Consider the following 15,479-nt stretch of genomic DNA (forward strand, 5'->3'; position numbering starts at 1 on the left):
GTTGGAATAGTAAATTCTTTAGGACTTTCTTAGTACCTTGCAACATATTACTCTTATTGTCACTCATTCCTATCACATTCTTTCTTGTGAACAATAAATTACTGGGAAAAAAACAGGATACATAACATTCTAAAATAAATGTAGAAATTAAAACGTTTAAGACAATTATCATAAAATAATCTGAAATATCTCTCCCTAGCACAGTAGCCTAAACATAAATAAAAGGAATTTATTTCTTACATATATATCTTTGTACACAGATGACTAGGAAAGAGCTAATAGACGATAACTGAAAAAGTAAATATCTATGAATATGTATTTACACAAAGAAAATATATATATATATATATTGGACCTGGTGATATGTGCCAGTTTTGTTGTTACCATTATTCTGCAGCTTTTTTTATTTTATTTTTTTTGTTTTATAAAGTACAATTTTATATTAGCCAATGTGGCTTATGAGGCAGAGACAGGCATTGCTACTATGCACTAATATTAGATATGCCCTTTAGAACTACAGGTGCAGATATTAAACAAGCAGACTATTTGAATCAGTATTGGCTTTGCAGGGTCCCACAAATGTAAGTACAATGTGTGCAACTGAAAACTAAGAAATTTTTTTTAAAAACGCTAAAAAAACATACAGAATCACATAAGCAAAACAACATCCAGCATTTGCTAGGGCAGACCACATATAAGCTATTATTAACTATGCTTTGTATTTTCCCCAATAACATACATTCCAAACTCACACTCCCTTATATCCCTGACCTAATGAAAGAAAATTGTATTGCAATGCAACCTGATGTTTGAGACAAGAAAGATGTAAATTGAACAGCATTACCCCCCTTCCCCAGCAAATTACAGTGAAAATGATGACAATGAAATCAATATCCATATCCTTTTCTTTATATGTGATATTATTTACAAGGTTATTATGTTACAGAATTGTTTTTTATTTTCTCTCCGCATAACTTCTTAATAATTATTAATTGTGGAAAGTATTATTTTATTGTTATTATAATAAAAATAGGTAGGTTGCAGTATGCATGCTCAACAAAAAAATGGGAAAAATTTAAAGAAAAAAGGATCCTTCTGTCTGTAAAAAAAGTGCAATATTTCCAAAACGGATCCCAAAGTGTTAAAAATTAAACAGTCACTAAGTCTCATGTAATTTCTGTGCCATGCACATTCAAAAACTAGATGCTCATGCATGTGGGCCTGAAGAATGCAAACATGCCAGTCTACATATAAAGGGGTTTTGTCAAATAAATGTAAATGTCTTCATATCAAAACAGTACCCCTCACTGATAACTTGCTTTTATAATGAAAGATACTACTCCTTTCATTCTTATACTATAGTAAGAAACACATCTGCAAGCTATGACTGTTGAAAGGCTAATCAATAATTTGAATAAAAAATCTGCACACATAAATAATTTGTAATGTGTTTTGATGTCATCCTGTTTTACTCAGAAAAGGAAAGTAATATTACGTAGCCCCCAAAAAATAGTCAAGTATGGTAATAAAAAGATTGCGCCTTTATTTCTGTTTTCACTTCCTAAGTACCCTTTCTGTTTGATTGTTGTAAAGGTATCTGAGTAACTGAAACATAAATTTATGACTTTGGGGATTCATGCATTCAGCCCATACTAATTTGGTTTTAAAGCATGGAATTCAACACTGTTGAAATCCGTTTATACTACGTAATTTTTAATAAGTTATATCACAGTATTTCCAAAATTAAACATTAATTGTTTGAAGTCTGTGTTCTCCTTCTATTATTAATAGTAACATGCTGTTCAATCTACCGTTATATCAGATGCCCCATAAAGCAAAGTTTTAGATTTAGCTGGCAGACAGAAGACATAAACAGTTTTACATATTGAAAACAATATATTTAAAATAGCTTTTTCCCATATACAGTATGTTTCTGAGTACTGCATTAGACACTACTGGGCTGGTAATTTGGGGAACTACCACAAAGCAAATGCTGCAGAGAAAAGCTGCAGCTCTTGTAAATCACACATCCAGTCAACAATTAATGTGATGCACAAAAACACCTAGAAAAATGAAAGATAGAGAGCTTCTGCAAAATACTGTGGGACAGCTATCACTGGAACATACAAAAACGGTTCTTAACATAATATAACATAAAGGCACCATTGATGTCTTTCTTATTTTGAAATACTGTAAAAAATTGCTACATATGGCACATAACACATTTGTACATATACTTAATTTATAAAACTCTTTTTCTTGTTTTCTACTAGCAGAACTGTTAAAATAAAATAAATTGTTTAATTTAAGGTGGAATACTTCATTATATAAAATAAAGTTTTACAGGTGTATCTATTTTTACTTGTTTTATACCGCAATCGGGTCTTGATTAGCTATTACACTAGAGAGCCTTGCTTGTAACTCTTCTTGAGTTGAGAATCTGCTAGTTGGGTTAGTCCTACTGTCGGCAAGACGGTATGAACTGGCAGACTCTAAACTGGTTGCCAATGGGTTCTGTATGCTCAGGAAAGGTGTATCCTCGCCTATTCTTTCATCTTCTGTCTCACTCTCAGATGTACTGCTCTCTGAGCTTGTGTCAGTGTCCAATTCTAATCTATTGGAAATGTGGCCATTTGGTTTTGTTCTTTTTGCCCTTCTGCTGTTGACTAATTTCTTTACTGGTTCCTGCGCAGGCTCATACTCTTGTGTGGTTTCGTATTCTTCATCCTCGACTATTCTTAAAGGGCTTGGTGGCAGGCTTCCACTGTCATGAGCAGGATTGTGATGGTAGGTATTATACTGCTGGTTGAAATGATGGTGGTGATAATACAAGTCATATCGCTTGTCTCTTAAACGTGGTGGAGACACTAAAAGAAGTGGCCTTTCTTCTTCTATAAATGGACTGACTGCTACAGATGGAACCGATACAGCTAAGCTGGATACTGGTGGAGACCTTTCCAAAGAAGGGGATTTTGGAGAGACTGGAGTCTGGAAGTCCACAGGTGACATGCGTGCCGGCGTGGTCATGGCTGAAACATATCTATACCATGAAGAACACAGTAAATTATGAAATAAGAAATGCAATAAGATTATGCAATTTGTATAAGGGCAATGCCAGTTTAACAGCAATTAAACTTTGTATTCTCATACCCCCCTTAGGTTGTGATTCATATGTCCTCATTCTATCTCAACACATGTTGGCCTTGGCTCCTGTTTTATTTGTTAAATGAGTAACATGATCAGTTCTCATATTCTGCTCACTCTTAAGAATTAAAGCATGGCGTATGGATGTCAAATCGATAAGGGGCTTGACATTTGCTAAATTATTAGTTCCTAGCAAAGCAAAAGAGGAAAACCATATTTGCCTATGATCTTTCTCCAAATGTCTAGTGTCTGAGCTATCCATATTAGGTACAAAATGGAACATTATTTATCAACCATTTTTCCACCAAGTGATCACCTTGCACCCCTTTTGTGAATGTTTTTGTTTTTATTAAGTACAATTAAAGAGGGGCTGACTACTAAACAGATTTTTAAATGTATTTATTAAAACTACTATGAGCTTATGGATTTGTTTTTAAATCATTGTAGCTGGTACTAAGGGAATGTTTTACTTTAGTAGAAAAAACTTCCATAAGGATTATTTCCTGTCCTTAAATCATCTTTCTTAAGAAAAGGTAAGAATAATCCAAACTCAATCTGAAAATTGCATATTACTTTAAAGAATCTGTAGAAGGCACCATGACTTCTGATGTATCACATCTGCTTGTATGCCAGTATAGCAATAACATCTTTGTTTTTAATCTGTAAAACTTTTAGATAGGCTTACTTGACAATAAAATTTATGATTCTGGACAGATTCTCAAATTAAACATGTAAATAAGTAACTACCCACTGGCACCAACAAGTCGATGTCCTAGATGAACACTGCCATAGATATAGGGAGATAGGCTTAGAAAGAGACTTTATGAACATACCATAAACCTCAGATCATAGCAAAACATACCTTTCACTGTGAGGTGAATCTCTATATGAATCCGGAGTTTCTCTAGCATGCCTGAGATAACTGCAGTCTCTAGGACCTCCTATGCCATTGAGACGTCCACGTGGTCCTGCTGGACTTGTGTGTCTGCTGTTTTCCACTGAAGATGTCACTATTACTGAGTGACTTTCTGAAATAATGCTTTCTGATTGACCATTACTCCAGCTATTACAAAAAAATGTAGAAAAAAATAGAAAAATATAAAATTAAACCATAGTAATTAGTTAAATCACATGGACACCGAAGTATATAAAATATATGAAGTTATCCCTGGTTACATATTGATATAATAAAAACATTTTCAATTGACTAACTAGCATTATTTAATTTTAAGCTCTTCTTACAAAAATAGGCCAATTTGCTATTTCTATGAAATATGTTGCATTGCTGACCACATATTTTAGGTGCTGTCACAACTTAAAAACAATGTTAAATTAAATTTTAATAAAAGTTGAAAAATGTCATCTATTGGCATGACTGTTGATATGCCTGTTGTGATAATCTGAGAAACACAAAGGGGTGACATGTATTTCTTATCATCAAACAATAGCATGGTGTCACTGCATAGGTGCCATAAATGTACTTATATGTTGCACTAGCTATTTTTATAGCAAATGTACAGATGAAAATATGTGTAGCTAGAAGGTATTTAGCTATTTTCTGAGGTAACACTGAGATATAATGTGCAGCTATGGCTATGGTTTTTTATAGCCACAAACAAAGCATAATGAATAGCAATCTTGAACAAAAGCACCCAGACCAAGCAACATATTCTTACCTAGACAAACTAGGGACCAGAATTACCCTAACTGGAAGACTGGGAGGCAGATTGCCCTGTTGGGGAATCAGACGCCTTAGTGTGCTGCTGCTCAATGGGCTGGTTACAAGGGAGATCTCCCCAACAAGCCCATTTACACAATGGAACCGGCACAGGAGAATCTAAGCCAGGGAGAGCTACATCATGTCATATTTCAGTGCACCATGGCTCGAAGGGGCAGATAAGGACACTGCCGTGGGTCAGACCTAGGGCAGTGCCCAAAGTAAATACATCACTGCTCATACCTGTAAGGGGTATATAATGACATAAACTTAGATATAGTAGATAAATAAAGGCTCCAGGCACTCAAGAGTTCCAACGTCATGCAGGTTTATTGAGACAAGAAACAACGTTTCGAGCTCACAATGAGGTCTTTTTTTAATGAGATCTTTTTTGAAAAAGACCTCATCGTGAGGTCGAAACGTTGTTTCTTGTCTCAATAAATCTGCCTGCCGTTGGAACTCTTGAGTGCCTGGAGCCTTTATTTATCTACTGGATTTATTGAGGAACTGGCCCTTCCTGGTACAGTTAAGCACCTGGGTTCTCTTGGAGTGTGCAGATTCCTCATCCTGGTTATTCATAAACTTAAGATATAGACAGCCTTGTACTTCATACAATGTGGATGTCAGATTCAAAGTAAAGTATGAATAAAGTTTGACCATACAAAACAGTGCTAAACACATTTTATTTGAGTCAACATGCCTCAATACCTGCTTACATTTACAATGCCATCTGCAAGTATAACATGCCATTTTCAGAGGACACATTTCAACATATGTATGCTAAACACACCTGTGACTTGGTGTTTGAGTAACTGTTGTTGAGTGATGTGTTGTTGAAGTGTAATGGCTAGTTGAAAAAGATGTCTCTGTTTCCCGCTCAATCACATGTTCACTGGATATGACATTTTTAGACATATATTGCTAGAAAAAAAACCAATATATAAATGTTATACTCCATCATTTGAAGGATACATACTATATATTTTGAGCACATTCTAAAAACTACATTTAAATCTATGATGTTCTAATTAAAATATATACAAAACATCCTTCTACAGCAAAATAATACTCACTACTAAACTGATTAGGGCACACTTGCAGATATCCCTGATATAGGAATAGAGCAGAAAAAACCCTATATTTACAATTACCCTACTTGTCTGTGGCCTTGTATCCAAGATAAGAATAACTTGTATTTTTTATAACATATGATAAGATAAACTTACATTTACCAGCTGGACATTCTCTGGAGGGGGGTTCGGGTGATGAGGTCCATTAGCCATATTTACCATGTTATTTCTTTCTGACCGGAGACTCTGCCTTAGACGATCATGTAACTTTTTCCTTTGTTTCCTGATGGTTGAAAGTTATATACTTATTACTCCATTGAATATCAGCCAATATTAATACACCTTTTTATAAATACAAAATGAGATGTTGCAATGCAATTATTTATTCTGTCACATTAATGCTTTCAGACATACACTTCATGGACAAAAGTATTGGGTACACGTCTCTTAATTATTGAACGTAAGTTTTTCAATCAGACCCATTGCCACATGTATATAAAATCAAGCACCTAGCCATGCAGTCTGTATTTACTAACATTTGTGAAACAAATGGGTGGTTCTGGAGAGCTCAATGAATTCAAGTGTGGTACTGTGATAGTCCATGAAATTTCATCCCTGCTAGATATTTCATGGTCAACTGTGTTATTATTGGAAAGTGGAAGTGTTTCAGCCACGGAGCGGAAGACCACATGACTTTACAGAGCAGGGACACCAGGTGCTAAGGCACGTGGTGCGTAAAAGTCACCAACACTCTGCTGATTCCATAGCCGAAGAGCTCCAAGCTTCCACTGGCATTAATAAAAACACAACTGTGCGACGGGAGCTTCATGGAATGGGTTTCCATGGCCGATCAGCTGCATGCAAGCCTCACATCACCAAGTACAATGCCAAGCATTGGATCGAGTGGTGGATTCTGGAGCAGACGAATCGCGCTTCTCTGTTTGGCAGTCTGATGAGTCTGGGGTTGGCGGATGCCAGGTGAACATTAGCTGTCTGACTGCATTGTGCCAGCTGTAAAGATTGCTAATGGAGGAATAATGGTATGGGGCTGTCTGTCAGGGGTTGGGCTAGGCACGTCCAGTAAAGGGAAACCTTAATGCTTCAGCATTCCAAGAGAATCTGGACAATGCTATGCTTCCAACTTTGTGGGAACAGTTTTGTGCCCTAGTGTACAAAGCAAGGTCCATAAACACATGGTTAGATGAGTCTGGCGTGGAAAAACTTGACTGGCCCGCACAGCTTTGGGATAAACTGGAACAGATATTGTGAGCCAGTCCTTCTCATCCAACATCATGCCTAACCTCACAAATGCTCTACTGGATGGGACAAAAAAATCCCCCAGAAAAATTCTGTGGATGGCCTTCCCAGAAGAGTAGTAGCTGTTATAGCTGTAAAGGGACGGACCAACGACATATTGTCTATGTCTCTATATTTCTATGTATTTAGAAGGTGACATCATAAAAGTCCCTGTTGGTGTAACCATCAGGTGTCCCAATACTTTTGTCCATATAGCGTATGTTTGGCCATCAAATTTTAACAAATAGTAAATTAGTTATTGAGGTCAGGCAGCTTCATATAAAAACATGCATCTCTTGTAACTGGTTTGGCCTAATCATCTTTGTTATTGTAATATGGACATCAAGATCATATAATGGCATAACTTATATTAAGCAGTAAGTCTAAAACAATATCTATTGCTTAAAGCCATTCCGTGTTACAAAATTAATACAGTGTCCACATCATCAGTAATCTAGGGCTAGAATGTTACTTTTATTTACTTTTTTTACTTCTACATTCATAGATAAAGGAAAATATAAAAAATAGGAACGTTTACTTGGTTTTGCAGTAGGCCACAACACACATGATGCCAACTACAAGAAGGGCAATGCAGATGCCAGTAATGGTCAACACTCGTTTCTGGTATAACTCCTCGGCTTCTAGAATGGGGAAAAAAAATATTCACATTCTAAATTCGCTATATGTGTTAATCTGTAACCCCACACTAATCATGCTACCCACTCCCAGTGAAAAACACTATATATGCACCGGTATAGTTAAAATATATAAGAAATTAAATTACTTTACTTTGGAAATACTCAAGACAACTTAAACAAATATTTCTGATGTTGATCTTGTGAAGACAGCCATTATATACTATAATAGGATAATAGGCAGTACAGAAATGTAGATTTTGCACTGCAGACAGCTTCAGACCTAAAGGCTACAATTATTGTTTGGCAGACTTTCCCTTAGCCACCACACAGGGTTGCTGTTATTTTTATCCAATAAAATCCTTTTCTCCACAGCCTTTCATATATATATATATATATATACATATATATATATATATATATATATATATATATGTATATATATATATATATATATATATATATATACATACACACATTTAAAACTTGGTGGGCTTAGACATAAAGTATATAACATTCTTATTAACTGAAACAAAGTTGGGGGCAGATAGATAAATTTCTCAGGAACATGCTCATTTACACTTAATATGATTGTTCCTCAAACTGGAGAAACCCATTTAAATTAGTTATTAATTTCCTTTTTGTTTATGGGGAAAGTACACAAACCATGCTTATAAATATATAATTCACCATTTCAGTTCTCAGCTGTCTCAACAAGATGAACTCAGAGTAAAGCTTTAAAACTATAAAACAATTGATACTTGCTTGCATTTATAATTGTATATCTGTAATTTTTTGGTGCCTTAAGAGGTGCACTGCATCTTATTAATACTAAATATACTGGACTTTCTGCCAACTACATGGGATATTGTAATATACAGAAATCGTGTTCTGATTTAAATCCCTACACCTATTCACAAATATTTTAAATTTATAAAAAGGTACAATGTTACAGTAACAAACATGTCTGTAAAATATTTTACCTATTATTTTTCTCTCTAAAATCAGCTTTTGCTTCTGTATCATGTATTCTTGTTCCATATATGTGGCTCAAATGACCTGGGTCAACATTGCAAATTTGTAACAAGTAAATTTGTAATAAAGCTTTATAGCTACCATGTATAAAATATCTAAGCATTCATACTTTTTATAAAGCAAGTGCAAGTGTCTTATCATAAAGTCAACTTAGTTATGTTCCTCTATATAAAACACAGCACTTTTCCTGAGTTCCTGTACTATATATATATATATATATATATATATATATATATATATATATATATATATATATATATATATATATACGCACTGTAATTTAGTTTTTAGTTAGAAAACAAAGGTTAGGCATTAATCAGATGACATGACCCGTCTGTGATCTGAAATCCAATCAAGGCATTTGGGCTGACAGATCAATCTTTCATTATAGCTGAATAGGTTAAGGTTATGGAAGACATTCTGAAATGTCATAGAATAAAATAGCATAAATTAAATATGTTTTGGTGTGTTTTAGAAGAGCTAAAGAAACTGCAATCTACATTTATTTTGGTGTTATTAATTTATTGATACTATAGTTATGTTGTTTTTTTAATTGTTGTAACAGTTATGGGGATATAGAGTTGAAATTTCAGGACCTGTGCATCTCTGTATGGTTCAGAGGCAGTTGATGTTCTGAACTCACTATCTGTAATGCTTACTGAATAATCTTCCACAAAGGGTGACAAATACCTTACTGGTATTTCCGAGATTCCGAGCTTTTACAATAAAATGTATCATTATATTTGGATATATAAATAATAACAAAAATATTATAAATTATATTTGAGTATACTGTGTCACCTTGTCTAATGCTGGAGTCATGTTCTTTATTTAACCGATCGACAAATGACAGATTTGGCAGGAGCCATTTATTAATAAGTATTGTACAATGAAGCAGTGCACCTCTTAAATGGAAATGAAGTTCTTTCAAGCCAATGTCATGATTATGAGATATACAGTTAACACATTGTGGACATTATCAAACATAAATGAATTGCAAATATTATTAATAAAGATAAATAATATCAGCTTGAAATAAAAATAGGTGCTACAGCGAAGAAAAATAACATGAAAAACATAAGCAGGAGAACAAAAAATAAATAAAAAACATGAAGGACAGGGGCAAACAAGAGTTAGAGTGGGGAAAGTAGAGGCAAAACAAGGTTAAAGGTTAAGGAGTCAACTGTAGGCCTGGCACAGCATGCTTGATACTGGAAAAACAAAGTGAAGAAATGCTTGAAAAAAAGGTTGAAGCAGAGTTTGAAGGGATTTCTCATACAGCATAACTCCTGATCTACTTGGATCAAGTAATGTCGATGCAGATACACTTGTTAGCCTAGTAAAATGTGTAAAATTGGCATGTTTGATGAACTGATAAACCTTGTGAGTAAAAAAACTAATTGGCACATGTTGCTAATTGTCATTATAACCAGTGACCATCATCACAAAGTGAGTGACCCCTTTAGTTACCGCAGATGTGTGCAGATCAACTCCCATCAAAGCATCACACTTGCATATCAAGGATCAAAAGTCCAGAAACGTACTAATGCACATTTAAAAATGGAATTATATGTCTGTACACTCTTAACCAACATCTAAAAATATGTATTCATGTAGGAGTAACAGCATAGAACGTTTTGTGATGTGAAAGCAGAATTAAACCTACCCTTTCCTTACACAAACAGAAACATTTTCCTATTTGTACAGGACTTCTTAAATGATTAATTATTATTTATTAAATTACAATAAACATGTATGAGAAGGAATGACTATGGTGGTTAAAAAATGTTGCCTTCCCATTGATAGGGAACACAAGCTTATTAACCTATTAAATGCTGAAGGTAATAGTGTTCCTACATAAAAATTACTAAACTATAGAAAAGTCTGTGATTTTACATTAATATTTTTTCTAAAGTTGTAAGTAGATTGATAAAGGATAAAAAATATTATCAAAACATATTTGTGATAATACTATATATCAGTAATCTGATGTGGTAGTTGCTTTCTTAAAATGTTTATGACTCTGCTGCTTCTATTGGCTAAGGGTTAACTTTGATGTCATCCTTATTCTGTATCATTTAAACAAGAGGGTCTCTTTTTATATATTCATGATTAATACCTAACCCTACCAGTTTGAAGAAAAAAAAAAGTGAATCGTGAAAAATTATACATATTTTTTAAGAACTTAAGTTTCATTTAGTAAATTGATACTAATAAATCTGTTTTATGTATTAGGCTTATAACATCGCAAGGAAGATTTTTAATACTGTTTAAATTAGGCAAATGTAATTTTGCTTTTAAGTCTCAATGTAATTAATATGTTTATAATTTTATATAATATGTTTAAATAAATGAATTAACTGTTAAAAATATGTGTGCAATAAATATGCACATCTCTAAAATGGATGCTATGAATTATTATTTTTTTAATTTACGTATACTAATAGCAAAGTTTATGGAAACAAGCAACTGGTACCTTGGCATTTCGTTATTTATCCAAGGGTGTGATTTATAGCATAACATATCATAACATGGTAATATTTGAGTTAGAATCTATTGTATCATAGATAAAATGTACCAAAATGATGATGGCAATGCATAGCCTTACTGCTACCACCACTACAATTATCTATAACACGATAATAATCATCATCATGATAAATATCTAAACATTGTTCTGTAAAAATATGATTCTCAAATACGGAGGTTCTTTAAATATATATAGGATTATTATTAATGGAAAATGCAATTTAGTTTAAAAAGCATATTATTGTTATTGTTATCAATGACACTGTATTAGTAGCATTAAAGAAAGGAAAATGTTTTGATGTGAATCAAAAAGAAAGCATTCTAAGTATGCCAAAAATCAATCACGTTTTAGTAACTTTAGCTCCTAAACTATAATTTATAGATCTTTAGTCTTTGCAGATTTCAGCATCTTGAGAAAGGAAGTAGTACAAAATATAAAAGAAAATATCTCTCTTCCTCCCTCTACAATACAAAAAATGTTCTTTGAACTATATTAGTGTATACTAATATTTGTTAATGGCTGCAAATTATATTTTATTAGAGGAGCAACAAAGTCATAATACATTTTAAAATTGAAATGTTTCTGTTTCCACAGATTATGTTTTAATAAATACTCATATACCTCTAGATGTATAATATATCTTGTTAATACATATACACCACTCAATATAATTTTTAAACAAGCTCCATTGTAATTCAAGCCTTCAACTCCTTCATCAATTATAAAAATATCCAAGCTTGGCTGTGTTTGTGAATCAGTAAAACGGGATTTAAACAAGATATCTAGCAATCACACCATAAAATCAATGGTATTTAAACAAAGGTTTCCAGTTAACTACTTTACTATTTCCCGTTTTCATTTAAATTCTGTGTAGAAAAAAATATTTTGATGTACTAAGGTTATTTTTTAAAGCCTACATTAATAGGGTACCTAAATTATGCTGCTTTATGTCATGGAGAAGAAACACATATTTTGTTTAAATTCTAATTATTTAAGGTATTTAACGTATACTGATGTCATGAAGAAAAAAATACTTTGACAACATATGTCATAGGCTTTGTAAAAATTGACCAAAAAAATTAATCTAGACTTGCCTTTAAATTAAGAAGCATACTAACAATATTATGATTTAAATAGATTTTCTAATACCACTAGAAAGAAACCTTGAAAGGTTTAAATCAAGGTAAACTAATTTCTACCTGTGACACAATAAGATGTAAGATATCCTTATAACTAATAACAATATAAATATTAAAATATACTTGTTGGTTATCTAATCTAATAATCTCTTTTTGATAGGCGTGTGAGTATTGTCCATCAGTTCAGTTTTTCCAAACATTACCTAAGTATTAACTACTTGTAGATAAAGGTCAAATCAGTTTAGTGCAAGCCAATGCAACAGTTAATCGTCTGACCTTGGGTTATGTAATATAGATAATAAATGGCATGATTTTTAACCAATAATATCTAGGAATCTGACAGAGAAAAGTGTTATAGCTGTATGATCCCTTCCAAAGCATAAGGAAATTGGTTAGAAATTGAAGGAAAAAGAAGCTTTTAGGCTCTAATATCTGCAGGCTAAAAGGAATGATTGGTCCATACCCATAAATTCAATTCCAAGATGCTCTGCCAATGCAGAAAGTTGACAAAAAGAAAGAAAAGGGAAAAAGTTTCAGAAAAGAGCAATACACTGTACTCAAAACAAATTATACATGAATTCCATGACTACTCTGTGTGTGCACATTGAAGCGGGACACGTGACTCGTGATTAAGGGGCAGATCAAGTGTCTATGTCCTCTTTGGGTTTTTAAAGTGGTAACACAGACACTATATGTCAACATGAATACAGGAAGAAATCTGAATGTATATAAAGGTTGGCTCATAAACATAATATTTACGTATAACCAATTTTACATTTTGGTATCCGAATTTTTAGACATCTGGATATTTTAATATTGGATTTAATTATTCTATAAGTGATATGTATAAAAATGACTTTGTATTAGAAGAAATATAATAGAAACAACAAACATTTTTCCTATGCAGAAACAACTAAAAATGAAAAACTTTTAACTAAACAAAATTAACAAAATATTAGCATATGACTAAAGTTATAAATATACATTTGAGTACAATAATATGTAAGAAACTATATGTTCACGTCATTAAAACAAAAATATTAAATATTTTATAAAGCTAACGTAGTGCATTATTTTTTTTAATAAAACATAAAAGGTTTAGCCAAAAAGGAAAACAACAACAAAGAAAAAAATTGAAACTTTCATTGTTCGCAAAGTTCAGATGAATTAAATAACAGATTTTTGTCCGCAATCAGTAACACTTCAAGGGCTATATAATAAAATAGAATCCATCCAGATTTCTTCCAAAGACAGCCATTATTAGAAGCCTACATTGACATTGCTAATGAAACATATTAGTTGCACAGAAAGCTTAGGTTAGTGGCATGCCCATGCATACATATTTTTGCTTTATGCAATTGTATATGCAGGAAATTCAGCCTATTAGATTAATGTTTAAATACGTTATTAGACTGCTTCTGTTTGAAATAAATCAATTTCAAATTGATCTGTAGAAGCAGGCTTTATTGTGTCTTAACAAGGAAACATGCTGAGAAAACATGCATTACTACAATTCACAGCAATGGTTGCTGTTATAATAACGGAAATCACTTGAACTGAATGGTGAACAATAAATATATTGCTTTATTTATCATAGTTTAACCCCTAGTGTAGAAAATACAATGATTTGTAATAATATTTACAAATATATTTGCAACAAAATCTTATAACTTTTGTTTTGTCTTAAGAAGAGAAAGGTAGGAGACAAGTGGAGTTTGAATGATACCTTTATTGGCTAACTGAGTAAATATAGATTGCAAGCTTTCAAGACCTCTCAGGTCCCTTCATCAGGAAGAGAAAGGTGGAATGGATGGACTATAAGTTAATGTTTACAATAATTACATCATTAGCAGGGGCACACTAAAATGGCACCAGGTAACAGAGGCACCCAGCAGGGTCATGTAACACATTTAATGTTATCCTGTGGTAATAGGGGCAGCTTGTATAAAGAGTGTGAGTGGCAAAAAAGAGAAAGACTCCATGTGTGAGGTAAGAGGGCGGGTGTACTATGTGAGGTGTTCTGTATGTTTAGATGTGTGAAAGTATGATATTTGCGGGAGCATGGTGTTGTGTATAGTATGAGAGTATCTGTTACTGTATGCTGTTATTTATGATTGTGTGTCAGCATTTGGTGTCAGGGGTAAGCCCATGGTTAGTGGCTCGGAGTTGGTACCAACCACATAATTCTCAAGCCAGACTCGATCGCAACAGAAGGAATATCCGTATGGATACTTGTGTGGATCAAAGTGCTGAACAAGAAAAGAGTCCTTGTACTAATTTCTTTGTGACAAGGCCAATGCTGGCTCGTTACAAGTCCTGTTCTCAAATGTCAGACCACACTTTATGCATGTCTAACAAATAAAGCAAACGATAAGTCATACCTTACTCTGGTCTATACAATATAGCGTAAATATAAATGTTAAACATTATTCATTTATGTTTTAGATTTTATTTTTCTGTCCAAAAAATCGTTTCATTTTACTACGTTGCACTTAGTTCTTTCATCTAGACATGGCATATTGGTTTATCTCTCAACTCTTTCAGCAAACACTGACCAAACTGTTGGAATTAATGCTCTGTAATGAAACTGATACTGATTATCAAATTCTAGACTATCAGTATATTGCAATATTTTTATCAAAAACTAAGTCTAAACCTGAAATACATTTTAGTTCATTTAGTGCAGTCCTACACAAAAATGTCCTACACAAAATGTAGTGGTATGTTTTTTATTGTCTTGGACAATAAAATATATTTTATATGTTAGCAAACACTACAGTAAAAGGCATAAAACAGGGTTGTCAGATGCTCAGATGAACACAACTCTGTGCTCAGTTCAGCTACGATTGCAGACCTAAAATCACATATGGATAACAATATTGTACCCCTCTGTACCTGTCAAAATCGGTATAT

The 15,479-nt window shown here is 33.1% G+C and overlaps 1 protein-coding gene across 3 annotated transcripts in view; it reads right to left on the minus strand.

Annotated features, from left to right (window-relative positions):
* Positions 1-2,367: 2,367 nt before the first annotated feature.
* Positions 2,368-15,479, minus strand: part of LOC149286970 (pro-neuregulin-1, membrane-bound isoform-like) — a 37,189-nt gene continuing 24,077 nt past the window's right edge. For 2 of the 3 annotated variants that reach the window (XM_089493598.1, XM_089493600.1), the window contains 5 exons: positions 7,766-7,868; positions 6,088-6,214; positions 5,652-5,782; positions 4,007-4,207; positions 2,368-3,040 (listed from right to left, as the gene is read on the minus strand). In XM_089493598.1, coding sequence (XP_089349724.1) covers positions 2,368-3,040; positions 4,007-4,207; positions 5,652-5,782; positions 6,088-6,214; positions 7,766-7,868 — 1,235 coding nt within the window. Of the gene's footprint in view, positions 3,041-4,006; positions 4,208-5,651; positions 5,783-6,087; positions 6,215-7,765; positions 7,869-13,029; positions 13,054-15,479 lie in introns of all 3 variants that reach the window. The other variant, XM_089493599.1, reaches the window with a different exon arrangement.

The sequence above is a fragment of the Sceloporus occidentalis genome, unplaced genomic scaffold, assembly GCF_023333645.1.
Source record: "Sceloporus occidentalis isolate IW3139 unplaced genomic scaffold, rSceOcc1.0.p SCAF_65, whole genome shotgun sequence".
NCBI lineage: Eukaryota > Metazoa > Chordata > Lepidosauria > Squamata > Phrynosomatidae > Sceloporus > Sceloporus occidentalis.